Source organism: Neomonachus schauinslandi, chromosome 8 (genome assembly GCF_002201575.2).
Source record: "Neomonachus schauinslandi chromosome 8, ASM220157v2, whole genome shotgun sequence".
In the NCBI taxonomy this organism is placed as follows: Eukaryota; Metazoa; Chordata; class Mammalia; order Carnivora; family Phocidae; genus Neomonachus; species Neomonachus schauinslandi.
The window spans coordinates 100,753,506-100,768,195 of record NC_058410.1 but is presented as its reverse complement, the minus strand read 5'-3'; the positions used below and the strand labels follow the sequence as shown (position 1 = coordinate 100,768,195).

Genomic DNA, 14,690 nt, shown 5'->3' with positions numbered 1-14,690 from the left:
ATATATCTTTTAAAAAATAAGAAATAAGGACAGAAATTGGAACTGATTGTGATTACCTTTGTTCTTCTGTTCTTATATTAATCCTTCTCTTACTTCAGCTCTTTCTCTTATGAGCAGGATCTGCACTCTCTATATATAGTCTCACAAAACCTGCGGTTATATATTTTCATGGCATAATCTATAGAGCAATGTTTAATGATAAAATGGCAGCACATTTCCATTGGAGGCTTGCATCTAAGAATGTTTCTCCCATTTCTTTGACTTCGGGATTCTTACACCATTACTTATGTCAACCAACACAAGCACATAGAACTTTGAAGAGTTCTTGGGGAACTTGCATAAAATAAATCTGCTCACTGCTGGCACCAAGAGATCAAGAGAAAATGCAATGTAAAGGCACCAGATACATGTGTGACATAGAACCACTTCTGAATGGCTCAATATTAAATTTTATTTAATTCTTTGAGATACACAGGCCTTGAAGGATATTCTGGGAAGACTTAGTAACACTGGTCCTCTCTTCTTGGAGCATGTATCTCTTTCTTGTCTTCTGTAAGCTTTACTTCTGCAAGCAGCAATGGGTTCCAGGTCGTATGCAGAAAGCAATCCTAATTTCACTTTCATGGCACTCAACTCTACATCGGCCATTACCCTTTCTGCACTCTCTCCTCAAATCCAAGCTACCATATTGGGGATATTTCTTTTTGGCTGTAAGAAGGAAAGAATGACTGAAATTAGCAACTTAGCTGTGACGCATCCATATTTTAAAAGGAGAAAGTGCAAGAAGTAAAAGATTTTTGTGTAGGTCAAAAAATAAGTCCCCCTTCTAATTAATGACGGAAAATCCTATTGAGCCAAGTTTAAGTGAACGTACCTGAAAATCAGGGAAGTGTCTTGGACCTAAGTTAGGTCCAAGGGAAATCCTGAAAATCAGCAAGTGTCTTGGACCTGAGTTAGGTGTGCCAGCTTGCTTCCTTACAAGTGACTGTATAGTAACTCAAGGATAGTTCCCCAAATCAACAGTTCAAAAAGTGTTCATAATTGACCTCTCAGGCTTAGTCTCTACAATTATCCAATTGCATTTGAGCTCTCCCTTTTCTGCTCTCACAAACATCATTTAGACAAAACGTACTTTTTGGGTTCTTCAAGAGATTTCTACTGCAGCTTGATTTTACTTTTCCAAAATGTTGAGAGAGAGGCAATGTTAAGCAATTTGTCTGAATTCCTACAACTTCCCTGGGTATTTTGGGATTTACTTCCACAAAGAAATTATCTAACTTATACACAAGTCTGATGACAGCGTTGATTTAAAAAATAGGAATGACTAGAGGGTGAGGCCATTTTTTGCCATTACAAGATTGCTAACATTACCAGTGCTCTGAACTACATGTTTTATCTTGTAGCTTGGAGATTGACTTTCACTTAAAGTTTATATTTATGGTAGTTGGAGCTATTTGGGGAATTGGGAGATGTTGGTCTGATAGGTTGTAAGATTCATTCCAAGCCAAATATATTTTAACTTTATATTTCACAATATGTGCTGGCCCATGAGTTTTCAGAAACCCTATGTTTTCAAGTATTTTTTTTTTATACACATCACTTTTGATAAGTAATCACCTTACTCATGTGGTGAGATTGAGGGGACCTGGTGTGGGAGAATTCTAAATATTGCCAATTGCTGACCAAAGGGCAGACTCAAATATTTTTGTATACTCGTGGTATGAAAGCAAATAAATTTTGCCACTAATTTCAACCATTAGTTAGGTTTGGTGTTCTAATCAGTCCCTTTAAAGACCAGGCCTTTCTACCTACACATTCCGTCTGCATTTCCAAAAGTTTGGTGGTGAGTAGTGATACTTCTTAAGGAATACCTAGACTCAGAGCTACATTATCTATATTATTGGTATAAATAGTTGATTTAAAACCTAACTCTTCTATTAAAATGACCTCTCTTCTAACTATAATTGAAGCAATGCAGAATATGACACAATTTACAGCAGAAAAAAATAGTTACTTTGCACAGATTAAATGTTAATTTCTAAATGTCATTTTTTATTGTATAACTTCTAAGGAATTACTATTATCAAGCCCATGGATGATTTGCCAGTGACAGAAACCTGAATTATATTCACTTTAGACATGAGGACTGTCACACTTGTCACACCGTATTGCACCCTAAACTGACCTCACCCCTTCTCTTATTCATTGGTTGTCTTATTTCATCTTTCTAAAAATATTGTCTTCTTTCTTCTCATTTTGAGCTCTAAATATAAGTATTCCCCAAGCTTGTGTCTTTGGATTGCTGATATTCATCTTTGCAAGCCCCCCACCCACTCATTCCACTATTAGGCATACTCCCTGTGAAGCTCTAACTCAATCCCTAGTGCAGGGTTTCTCACCCTAAACACTATTGACCTTTTGAGTTGGACAATTCTTTGCTGTGGGATGCTATCCTGTTCATTGAAGAATGTTTAGCAGCATCCTTGGCTTCTATTCATTAGATATCAACAGTACTAGCTGTGATAACCTAAAAGTTCTCCAGACATTGCCTAATGTCTCCTTGGGGGTAAAGTTGCCTCTAATTGAAAATACTGTTTTCAGTGATTAAAATTACTGTTCTGGTGATGCCGTGATAAGCCAAACATATTGTTTTCAGCCTCAGATACATTGTTCAAATACTGTCTTTTCTCTGAAGTCTCTTCTGATCACTTTCAGGGAAGTAAGCTCTCTTTCCACTGCTTTCACAAAGCACTTCATATGTATCATTCAGACTGCATCTATTAACATGTTCACATGCTAGGGAATTTCTTTAAACAATATACAAAGTTTTACTTAATATATAAGCTAGAAATGGGCAAGATATTTCCTAAAATATATTTCAACCCATAATTTATTTTTATTTTCATTCACCTGCCATTTTTTTCTTTAGGCTACCATTAACCTCGTTGGAAACAGGCGGAAAATCATGACTATTCTTTCAGCACAAAACCATACTATCCTGGGGCACCTTGGTGGCTCAGTCAGTTGGGTGTCTGGCTTCGCTCAGGTCATGATCCTGGGATCCTGGGATCCTGAGATCAAGCCCCACGTTGGGTCCCCTGCTCAGTGAGGAGTCTGGTTCTCCCTCTCCCTCTGACCCTCTACCCTGCTCATGTTCTCTCTCACACTCTCTCTCAAATGAATAAATAACAAATCTTTTTTAAAAAACTATACTATTTTATATTCAAAGTACATGTTAGATTTAAAGAGAAGTGATTCTTGGCAATAACACATTTTTTTTTTTTTTTAGTTTGGCAGATGAAGTAAAACAATACATGAGAATGAAACAATACCTCAGTTCTAGACATTTGGTGCATTTATAGCCTCTAAAAATGAAGAGGAAAGTTAAGTGACTTCAATGGAAATTTTCCAGTGTAGACAGTTGAATGGCTTTTATCTGGACATCTTTTCATCTGTAACTGTCTGAATGGAAAAAGAACGAGGTTTTCTACCTCAATTTTGAGTAAGGACTTTTATACTTTGCAAGTGAGATATAAAAAACAACTGAAGAACTCTAAAAGAACCATACATATGACATTTTATGAAATTTAAGTCAATAACCATACATTGGTGAACTGTAAGTTGAAAGACAATATCCTTATTGCTTTATTATTTTCTACAATGTCTATATTTCCTACCACATCTTTTCTAAATTTGTGGGAAAAAAATATGTATCTAGACATTTTTTTTAAATTTGAGATTCTTTTTTGTCAGTAATGGTAGTTCTCTAAAAGTTTGGTTGATGTGTGCTTAACAAGGACAGTGGCCTTACTTTGAAAATACAAGAAAAAATATACAAAAAGTTAGTAACACTGATGTTGTAACCTATGGTACTGTATCCCCAACTGGTTTTTAATTTCTAAGTCTGCAGGACACATGATTTTTCAGTTTGTTGATAAATGCATGAATAGCTTTAATTATTGGTAGGAGCACCTGATATAGCTGTTACGAAGAAAAAAAATAAGTGACTAAAACAGAAAAATGCTTGATATAGTGATCTAGTCATGCTAGCTATTGTTGAAATTAAAAGAAGAGAAAGATTTATCACATGTTCAAAGCTGTATGAATCTGTATAGAATTCCTTTTTGGCCCTTTCTAGAACTGGAAAAAAAAAATTCAGAGATCCTTTTGAATTTTTGAATGGAGGGAATTTTTGAATGGAGAGAAAGGAAGTTATTCTCTTAGTTAGATGAGCAATTAATTGTATTTCTTTGTTACTTCAATGATGCTTGATCTGATCTCTATTTAGAATTTTATCCACTTGCAACTTTTAAATGATAATTTGGCAGTTTATTATGTAAGCATTGTATACATTTTTAGATTGCCATGATTGACTCTATAATATTTACAATGAAAGAACAAGTTATTTACTCTCCTAGGCCTCTATTATAATTTCTATTGGGCCTAAAGAAATCAGTCAGGTACTAAAAAAGGAATATTTTCCTAAGAGGTAGAGAATTTGAGCCTAATTTTAGTGCCAATTGGGTAGACTTAAACTAATCCTTTCATCTTAATCTCTTTAAAAAGAAGGTAGTAGACTCAATGGTCTTTTCTTTTCCAAAATGTATTATTCTATTTCTGTACAATTCATACTTAAACATTAACTCAGGAGGAGAGAATCTTGTTACATACCTGATGTGAAAAGGTAGCCTTTGAGGGTGGAAAAAATATCTCATGAAAAACATAGCTTGTGTACAAGGTATTACACTCAACATCCATGTGATCTGTAGCACTGAGAGAGAAAGGTAGTGACCAGAAATAGAGAAAGAAAGGCCAACAACGGACATGATTTGCCTATATACTGAGAACGGAATAGTAAGAAAGGCTTCTGCTCATTGGAGGTAGTATACGGGTATACGTTAAAAAGAACCAAAAAAAAAAAAAGCAAAATAGATCTTTCTCTAATACTGAACCATTTATTCCTTACCAGCTGATTATGCTAAAGAACATTTTTTTCCAGTAAAAATAGATTCTAACAAATTGCTTCAGAATGAAGCTGATGAGACTAATGTATTGATCTAATTGGTTTTTTTTAATTATTATGTTATGTTAGTCACCATAGAGTACATCATTAGTTTCTGATGTAGTGTTCCATGATTCATTGCGTATAACACCCAGTGCTCCATGCAATACGTGCCCTCCTTGTTTTGAAATCAGTTTAGATATATAGAAGAGTTGCAAAGGTAATAGAGGTGAAACTCCCAATATGGTAACATCTCACGTAACCATGCTTACGTTATCAAAACTAAGAAATAAACATTGGTATAATACTATCAACTAAACTGCAAATTTTATTCACATTTCACCAGTTTTCCCACTAGTCTTTAAATTTTTTTTTTTCTATTCGGGGGTCCAAGCCAGAATACCACATTGCAGTTAGTATAAAAATCTTTTAATCCCTATGTTATTACCATACTTTTAACAAGAAGCAACTTATGTCTTCTCAAATTCATTAGCACAAATAAGCCCATAAACATTTTCATGTTACCTGGTAAAATTGTGACCCAAAAGAGCAGAATAAAGAAAAAGAGATGAATCTTCATGGTGGAGTTTCTTAGGAAAAAAAAAAAAAAAAGTGTCACCAGATCTTTTTCAAGTCAGGGGTTTCCAAGTAAGAAAACAGAGAATCCTTTTATTTATAGATTCTCCTGGGAAGTGATTTTAACTACTGAGCCTTATCAGTAGTGAGAACATTTGTATGCTTGGTTGAATTGTGCCATGCTCAAAGAACACAGTCACAAGAATTATTACTAAATTTTTCCCATAAAAGTAAAACCCACCTGTGTTACCTTAAATAGACTCTCCTGGAAGTACAAACTTTAAGAGACTTGTAGAGGAAATGTGTTTGGATTGCTAAAACATCAGGGTGGAAATGTTATAGCAATACATTCCTCTATTATATGTTACATATGATGCCAAATATTCTAATATTTTAGTATTAAATTACTGAACGTCTGAAACATTGGATTTTATAGCTGTAAGTTTCCATTGAGATTTTGTTTACAGATGAGAACCAGGGAGGTTGAATGATTTATTTCAGTTCATACACTATGTAATTATTTAAATGTAACGTGATCAAGAAATTCTGGATTCACTGATGAGTATGGGAAATACTGTACACAATAGATTTTTAAGTATGACTTATGAATTCCTTATAATAAATCATCTGATTTCACAATTCTAATGTCTAATGTTTTTAATTCTGTTGATGGAACTGGAAATATATTCTGATCCAATTTGCATATTGCCCACATCTATTATTTCAGATACAGGAGGAAAAGCTGGAAGTTTCACACAATACCCAGAAGCTGATGCTGTAAACAGAGAACAACTAATTGATCCTCTCCTACCACCAAGTCAAGAGATTTTCTAGGACAATGGTTCTTAAACTTTAGCTACATCACAATCCCCTAGAGGGCTTGTTAAAAACAAATTGCAAGGCCCCACCTCCAGCGTGTCTGATTTAGTTGGTCTAGAATGGAACCTAACAATTACATTTCTAACAAGATCCTGGAATGCTAAGACTGGTAGAAGGGGCCACATATTACTCCAGGAAACCTGATTCATTCATTCTATTAACCATCAGAGAAAATGAATCCCAGGGTCATAGAATCTATGTCACAGATGAGTGAAGAATGTGAGGCTGCTTAGGGATAATCAGACCCTCTCATGTTACAGGTGAGAAAAGTGAAATCAAAAGAGATTAACTTACTTGCTTAGCATTCCTTATCCTTTACCAAAAAAAATGTTTCAAATGATAAAGTACAAATGGAAACTGGATTTAAATCAAATGTGAGGAACTTGACTTAGCTATGCTTTCTTTCTGGAAAGAAAAAAACCCTGAAAATTCAGCCTCAGCTGATAGGAGGAAGACCACTTCAATGTGTCACCATGCAATATTTATTCGACAAATAGTTATTGAGCAGTAAAATTTGCCAACGTGGAATTTGCTATAAGCTGATGGCGTATAAAAAAAAAAAAACAGAGTTTGAATATTAATGTTGGAGGGTGACATCAACCAAAGTGGTGGGGTAAAGACCTCTTGAGAATCCGCCCCTCAGTAAAAGCAATGAAAAAAAACTGTTGAAAACTGTCAGGATTAACTTTTTCAGAGCTCTGAAAATTAACAAAAGGCTTGGAACAACTCAGAGTCCTAATTTAAGAAAAATGTTTATTTTTCATACATATATAAATCAATCTATTTATTTATTCTTTTTAAATTTTTAATCATTTTATTAAAATATTTTAATTCCATATTGAAATATTGATTATGATTTTTATGTATTCTTTTTTTTAAAGATTTTATTTTTTATTTGACAGAGAAGCAAGAGAGCATAAGCAGGGGGAGCAGTAGAAGGAGAGGGAGAAGCAGGCTCCACGCGGAGCAGGGAGCCCGATGTGGGGCTCGATCCCAGCACTCCGCGATCATGACCTGAGCAGAAGGCAGACGCTTAACCAACCATCTGAGCCACTCAGGTGCCCCGGTTTTCACGTATTCTGACAATCTTTTTTTCTGTTGTCTAATAGGATGATAAGCTCGTGTTTATGTTTTTTCTTGGGTCGATTGGGATCGTATGTGATTACACATTTTGATACAAAAGTAGGTAGTTTGATATTTTTTTCAGTTCCACAATCCCTTTGCACTGAAATGATAAGTATTACTATATCCAACCCGAGTAAGATACATTAATATATGCAATTAATTTGCATTTACTGTTATGAGGACACAATAAAGTGTGACCTGTCAAAAAGTGTTGCTAGTTATGCATGCATCTCATTTGTTTGCTGTGATAATATTTATTATAAATGTTTAAGTATTTTACAATATTGCATATAAAGATGTAAAAATTTTAAAGTATATACCTAAACTAGTGGTGAACTGTATATAGTCCATGTGTGCAGGAAATATATGCCAGTACAGAATTAAATGTGCTAGGATTTTATTAGGGGAAATACCTGTAGGAGCAAAAGAAGGGAGTTAGGGAAGTTTAGGAGAGCATCAGACTGGGATGCAAAGCTGATCCTGAGTGAAGTAGACAAAAAACATTTGGATGAATGCATCCATAGGCTCCTGTGTAAATGACAAAAAGTTCAGAAAAGCCATAAAGGACTACTCCCCACAAAATCAGCAATCCAAGGAATCCTGTGTCTCTCAGGAAAGTGTCTGCTTTAGTAACCTTGCCGCAACCTGTGAAGGGTGTGGCCTCAGCACAAATGCAGAGATTTATCTCAAAGTCTATCAGCTGGGGCCTGTGATCAATTACAGTCACATTTCATGGCTATCTAAATTTGCCCTTTATGTCATGTAAATTTATTTCTCCACCTAGGTTTGAGGAGCAGCTCCTCCATGATTCCTTTGAATCCTTCTTGAAGGCAAACTTAGAAGATATTAGTGAGATAAATCTTAGCCTCTATCACTATTATTGATTGCTGGGTTTCAAATGGTACTTACCCTCTCCCTCCTCTACTGTCCATCCTAAATACCCTTCACCCTAGCTAGCACATCAGGAGGTTTGGTGGCTTTTCTGGAGATGTGATATAAGTCTTACTCCTCATAAGTTTGAACCCTTGATAATAATATATTTTAATTGATTGTTCCTGCACGTATTTATAAACAATTATAATGGAGCAAGGAAATACCACAAGTGTTCTATACGTTCTGACTCTTCAGTTTTCTTGCATTTGTTCCAGATCACCCACAGGGACATCTGCTTTTGCCATGTAAAGGGTCTGAAATCACTTGAATCTAGAATCTTTCATTTGTTAACTTCAAAGTTGTTTCTGAAGACACCACGACAGGGTGGATCTACTGAAAGATTGTTCTTAAAAGTTATGGCTCCTCAAAATTTTTCGACTGCCTAGGGTTCAACATGATCTACTTGTAGCCACTAACTCCATGGTAGATGAAACTGGCTTTTGGAACTACACTGCCATAGAATAAACTCTCTGCATGTGTGAATGAAGTTATCCAAGGAAGACGCAATGCAAATTTACCATGTACCTTCATGACAATTATTTGGCATTGCTCAAGCTTTAATATTAAATTGTATTTCTTTATTCATTACAAAGATATAAGAGCAGATGTTCTCACCTCTGAATGATGCTAGGGAATGATCTCGTTCTAGCTTCATATATCTGTTTGTTCCCTTCTGTCATCCATTGTTTATAATAGTCTTATATGATGGCATAGAAAACGTCACAGATCCAGGGCACAAAGGAATATTTTCCTGTTCATTACAGATCATTTTTCCCTGCCCATTAAGTCTTTTGCAATTCACATCCACAGCCATATTGCTATGGTGGTTTTTTTCTAGTTTTGGCTATTAGAAAATAGGAATAAATGAAATCTGTAATCCAGCGATGGCACATGAAATGTCCTGAGCCCTGTGGATTTAGAGCAGGGGTCAGGAAACAGCTCTCAGGCCAAATTGGCCCATTGACTGTTTTTATAAATAAAGTTTTTGGAACACAGCCCCACCCATTTGTTTGTATGTTGTCTAGGCTGCCTCTGTTCATGGCAAAGTGGATTGCAGCGGAGCTAGCTGTTGCCTGTAAAGCCCAAAATATTTACTACCTGAAATTTCACCTTTACAGAAAAAGTTCACCAACCCTTGATTTAGGCTTTTGCATTAATACTATAGGGTATTTTCAGGAGAGAAAATGACAGCACACCCCAAGATTACAACTTTGATTCTTATCTCTTCATCTCTACATCCCGAATTCCTCTTTCATCCTCCTCAATTATTATTAATTCAACAACTACTTGTTAAGAATCTACCAAATGTTAAGTTTGGCTTCAGGATCCATGGAAGACAAAAACAATAGGGTCCGTGCCCTTTGCTTCAGTATTATCCCTTCTCTGAAAGTTTTCCTGGAAGTTTCTCACAAACATGACTACCTCTTCCTTTGCCTTCCCTTACCTCTTTATTTGTTTCACTCATTCTGCTTTTATATCATTGTATCTGTGTTAGGGTTCTTGGAAACAATATTCTAAGTCTTGAACAAAAAGAGGATCTGTAATAGACGAAATTATCGCAATCTCTAATATTGATTTTGTCACTTATCTGTATTTTCTCCTTCAGGTTTAATAATTATATCTTCCTTGAAATGGACCAGAAAATTGTGAAAATCTTTTCAACACAGCACTAACTTGTCATGATAAGAAATATATATTAAAGTTATACAAAATTGTGATACGCCTTTGGAAATTTTACAAGATGACAAGGAGGTTGAAATTAAAACTTCAGGGGTGCCTGGGTGGCTCAGATGGTTAAGCTTCTGCCTTCAGCTCAGGTCATAATCCTAGGGTCCTGGGATCAAGTCCTGCATCGGGCTCCCTGCTCAGCGGGGAGACTGCTTCTCCCTCTCCTGCTCCCCCTGCTTGTGCTTTCTCTCTCTGTCAAATAAGTAAAATCTTAAAAAAAAAAAAAAAGAAATTAAAACTTCACTTCTACACATATTGGCACAAGACAAATATTTATGGTATTGATTTTATTTATTTTAGTTCCATCAACATGTCTTTATGAATCATAATGTGAAAGATGTTATTTTATTATATTTGCAAGCATTGTTTTCCTCTAGCTTATATATCACCTCTCCAAATTTTGTGGGGGAAATATGTGCCTCTACATTACTTATACTACCAGACTGGATTTGATTATAGAGAAAGTAAGAGCTTGCTAAATGATTGGAAAGATATCTTTAAAAAAATGTGCATGTTTTGAAATGAAGAGAAAGAGTAGTTAAAAAACTAATGGGAAGAATATTTTATTTTTTTCCCCTGTCCTTAAACAGAGTTTAAGGAGGCATAAGCCTGCTGTATACACTTTTTTTTTTAAATCAACTAATGGACAACCTCCTAGAGCTCTTATAAAGATTAATAGAGTCAATTCAAATAAAACACTTAGCAAAAGATTCAATACATGTGAATGGAAACACCATCTATTTAGGCTATTCTTAATGAAAACCCCTATTAGTGATGGCGTAAACCCGAAGCTCAAGTGGTCATTGGACGCAGAGAGTTGAGACTGTTAGTACTGGCTTTTTGTTCATTAAACTCAAGTGATGCAGACACAAGACTTAGAGAAATAGAAGCATAGAAAAGCATTTACCCTGAGCACTCTCATTTAAACTCGTATTATTATATATCCTGTAATTTAGTTCTCAGAGGTTCAAACAATCAAGCATGCCTGGAATCTTCTCAAAATTAGAAACTTAAATTATGCTCACTTTATCAAACAGGGGCCCATCTTTTGGCAATTCTTTTTTTGTTTTGTTTTGAGAGAGAGAGAAGGGTCAGAGGGAGAGGGAGAGAGAGAATCCTAAGCAGGCTCCACACCCAGCACAGAGCCCCACATGGTGCTCGACCTCACGACCCTGAGATCATGACCTGAGCCAAAATCAAAAGTCTGCCTCTCAATGGACTGAGATACCCAGGTGCCCCTTCTGGCAATTCTTAATGTTTGATACTGTTTACCCACAAGTCCTCCTGGAAACAATCATATCCTTTGTATGGGTCCATGTTTGTTCCTGCTTCACTTCTCTAAGAGTTCCTTACTTTGTAACTTTCCTTTTTCTGCTCCATAAATTGGGGATTCCTAAAGATTGTGTCTTCAGTTTTGCTTTTTTCTTCTATCCACATGTCCATCCAGTCATTCCATTAATATTTATTGGGTTTTTACTATTATATGTCACATACTCTTCTGTCCTCTAGGAAGATCAAATAACAAAACAGGTGCTTTTGCCTTCATGGAACTTGTTCAATACCAAATCTCACTCATCCTATGTCATGTCTTCCTTGAATACTTTTTAAAAAGTTATTATTTCTTCCTTTGACAGCAATAGTATTTATTTTGTTTTATTTCATTTCATTTTACTTTATGTATGTATGTATTACATATAAGCAACAGAAATTTATTTCTTAGAGTTCTGGAAGCTGAGAAGTACAAGATCAAGATGCTGGCAGATTTGGCATATGGTGAGGGTCTGCTTCCAGTGTCATAGATGGCTGTCTTCTTGCTGTATCTTCCCATGGTAGAAACACAGAAGGAGCTCTGTAGGACCCCCTTTATAAGGGCACTAATCCTATTCACGAGGGCTTCCCCTTCTTTTTTTTTTAAGATTTTATTTATTTATTTGAGAGAGAGAATGAGACAGAGAGAGAGCATGAGAGGGGGGAGGGTCAGAGGGAGAAGCAGACTCCCTGCCGAGCAGGGAGCCCGATGCGGGACTCGATCCTGGGCCTCCAGGATCATGACCTGAGCCGAAGGCAGTTGCCCAACCAACTGAGCCACCCAGGCGCCCGAGGGTTTCCCCTTCTTGACCTAATCACCTCCCAAAGGCCCTACCTCCAAATACCATTACATTGGGAATTAGGTTTCAATATATAAATTTTGAGAGGAAACAAACATTCAGTCCATAGCAGGCACCACTGTGGTAGAAGGTGTTGGTGTCTACAGGGAATATGCCCTTATCCAGCCATTCTTAATTTGCATGCAGAGTCACCTCCAGGTGACATTAGCCTCAGGATGTCAGGTTAGATTTGGTTCATATACTCACTCTTGCTGAGATAAAACAATCATCCTCCTTCTTATTTCCATGGGAGTATTTTAAGGGCTGGAAAGCATTTCCAATAACTTCCTTAGAATACAAACCATCTTGATATATATCTTCTTTCCTAGAAGACTCCTCACCTAGATGTCTCAGGATAGTTACAATAGATCAGATGTCCTTCTGTCTCTCACTCTCTTTTTTCATTGTTGTTGTTGAGGTATAATGACATATACCATGATATTAGTTTTAGGTATACAATATAATTATTTGATATTTATATACATTGTGTTATATACATTTATATATCACTGTAGTAAGTCTAGTTAACATCCGTCACCATACTTAGTTACAAAAATTTTTCCTTGTGATGACAACTTTTAAGATCTACTCTTTCAGCAACTTGCAAATAAGCAATACAATATTATTAACTATAGTCATCGTGTTGTACATTATATCCCCATGACATTTATTTTCTAATTGCAAGTTTGTATCTTTTGACCCCCTTTACTCATCATAATATTTTATTTGAATCACTCATATGGCACTGATTACATTTTACCTTGATGTGGAATTCCACTGATACACAACCCAGATGACATTTTAATCACACAGATGATTAAAATAAGTGCTAGGAAATTTACTTACAGAGAGAAAGTAAAGACATCTGTCTAGCCAGAGTTATATCATAAAACTATTCCTATGAAATTTCTTACCCCATTTTTGAACAGGAAGTTTAAACCTCCAAAAAGCTACAAGAAAAAATATAAGCAGTTAAGATACTGTAAAAAAAGAAAAATAATGTTGTTAATGTCAACCTAACCATCATGTATTGGTTAACTGTAAGCCATACATCATTTTCATTGCTGTATTTTCACTTTTTCTTTTTTATCCTATATCATGACTCTCCAAATTGAATGGTGGAAATGAATGACTATAGTTATTACATAGAATAAAACACACAGAGAAAGAGAGAGAAAGGTATTCATGAAATAAGGAAACCTTTTAATTTGTAGGCATGCCCTAGCAAGTAGTTCTGACTACTGAGGCTTATCACTTTTGAGACCATTTTCATCCTTTGTTGAATAGTGTCATGTGCAAAGAGCTGACAGTGAGGAAAAGTCTATTTTATTTTCATATAAAATATCATCTGTCTGTACTAATCTTAAAATGTCCCTTTTTGCAAAAGACCCTAAGGGACATTATAATCCCACTAGTGGTGGATTTAACTTACTAAAACATCAAGGTAAAAATGATACCTCAGTGATCCCATCCATCTTTTACACACATTTCAAAGACACTTCCCATTCCAATTTCAAAATGTTCAAAATGCTCAATATTATGACACCTAAGACCCTAGAATTAGAATTTACCACAGAGATTTTTTATTGCATAGATGTATACAGTAAGGTCCAGAGAACATGAGTGAATTATCATAGTTCTTTTTATGTATATTAATTTTAAAGTATATGATAAGAATGGGAATTTGTTAACAATTCAAAAGTCATCCTAACCCACTTATGTATGCCTTCTAAGTAAAATTATGCATATCATGGCACAAAAATCTTATTCATGAAGCCTAGTACTATTCTCTTATTTTTGCTGTGTTGTTTCAGAGGTATTTCTGATCCAGTCTGCCTGTGAACCATTTTCCATATTTGACACAAAAAAAACCAATGAATTAACAACAGAACATGGAGGACACCATCAGCTGTTAGATCAACCTGGAGTTTTATGCCTCCCAGCTACCTGTCCATGTCTTACTACTTTGACTATAATAATGTGGCTTTACCAATGTTATGAAGAAAGAGAACATAAGAAATGGATAAAGATCCAGAACGATGACATGGCTGAATCTTCCTTCAGAATTTCAAGAAACCGGAACATGAAGACAGAGTGAGCTGAATGCGAGTGTTCATGACACTTGGAAAAATATATGAATTAATTGCTAATGACATTAAAAACAAGCCACTGAAAAAAGTGATCCCACTTATGTGCATCCTTGAGATTTATTAGGTGAAAGAACAAGTGAAATACATCATGGAATTGGGTGGCCATGTAACCAACTTGCACAAAATGGGGCTACAGAATCTGGCATGACA

The 14,690-nt window shown here is 35.6% G+C and overlaps 1 protein-coding gene across 1 annotated transcript; it reads right to left on the bottom strand.

The window, feature by feature from the left end:
* Nucleotides 1–559: 559 nt before the first annotated feature.
* On the bottom strand, nucleotides 560–5,582 carry LOC110582176 (beta-defensin 110). The gene is made up of 2 exons (XM_021692120.1): nucleotides 5,528–5,582; nucleotides 560–708 (listed from the first exon to the last, which is right to left on the bottom strand). The coding sequence occupies exons 1-2, from the start codon at nucleotides 5,580–5,582 to the stop codon at nucleotides 560–562; spliced, it is 204 nt and encodes a 67-aa protein (XP_021547795.1).
* Nucleotides 5,583–14,690: the final 9,108 nt, after the last annotated feature.

Coding starts and splice junctions, on each gene's coding strand:
- LOC110582176 (XM_021692120.1), bottom strand. CDS start 5,582: ATGAAGATTCATCTCTTTTTCTTTATTCTGCTCTTTTGGGTCACAATT. Junction 709..5,527: donor TTGGGTCACAATTTTACCAG/GTAACATGAAAA, acceptor TCCTTCTTACAG/CCAAAAAGAAATATCCCCAA.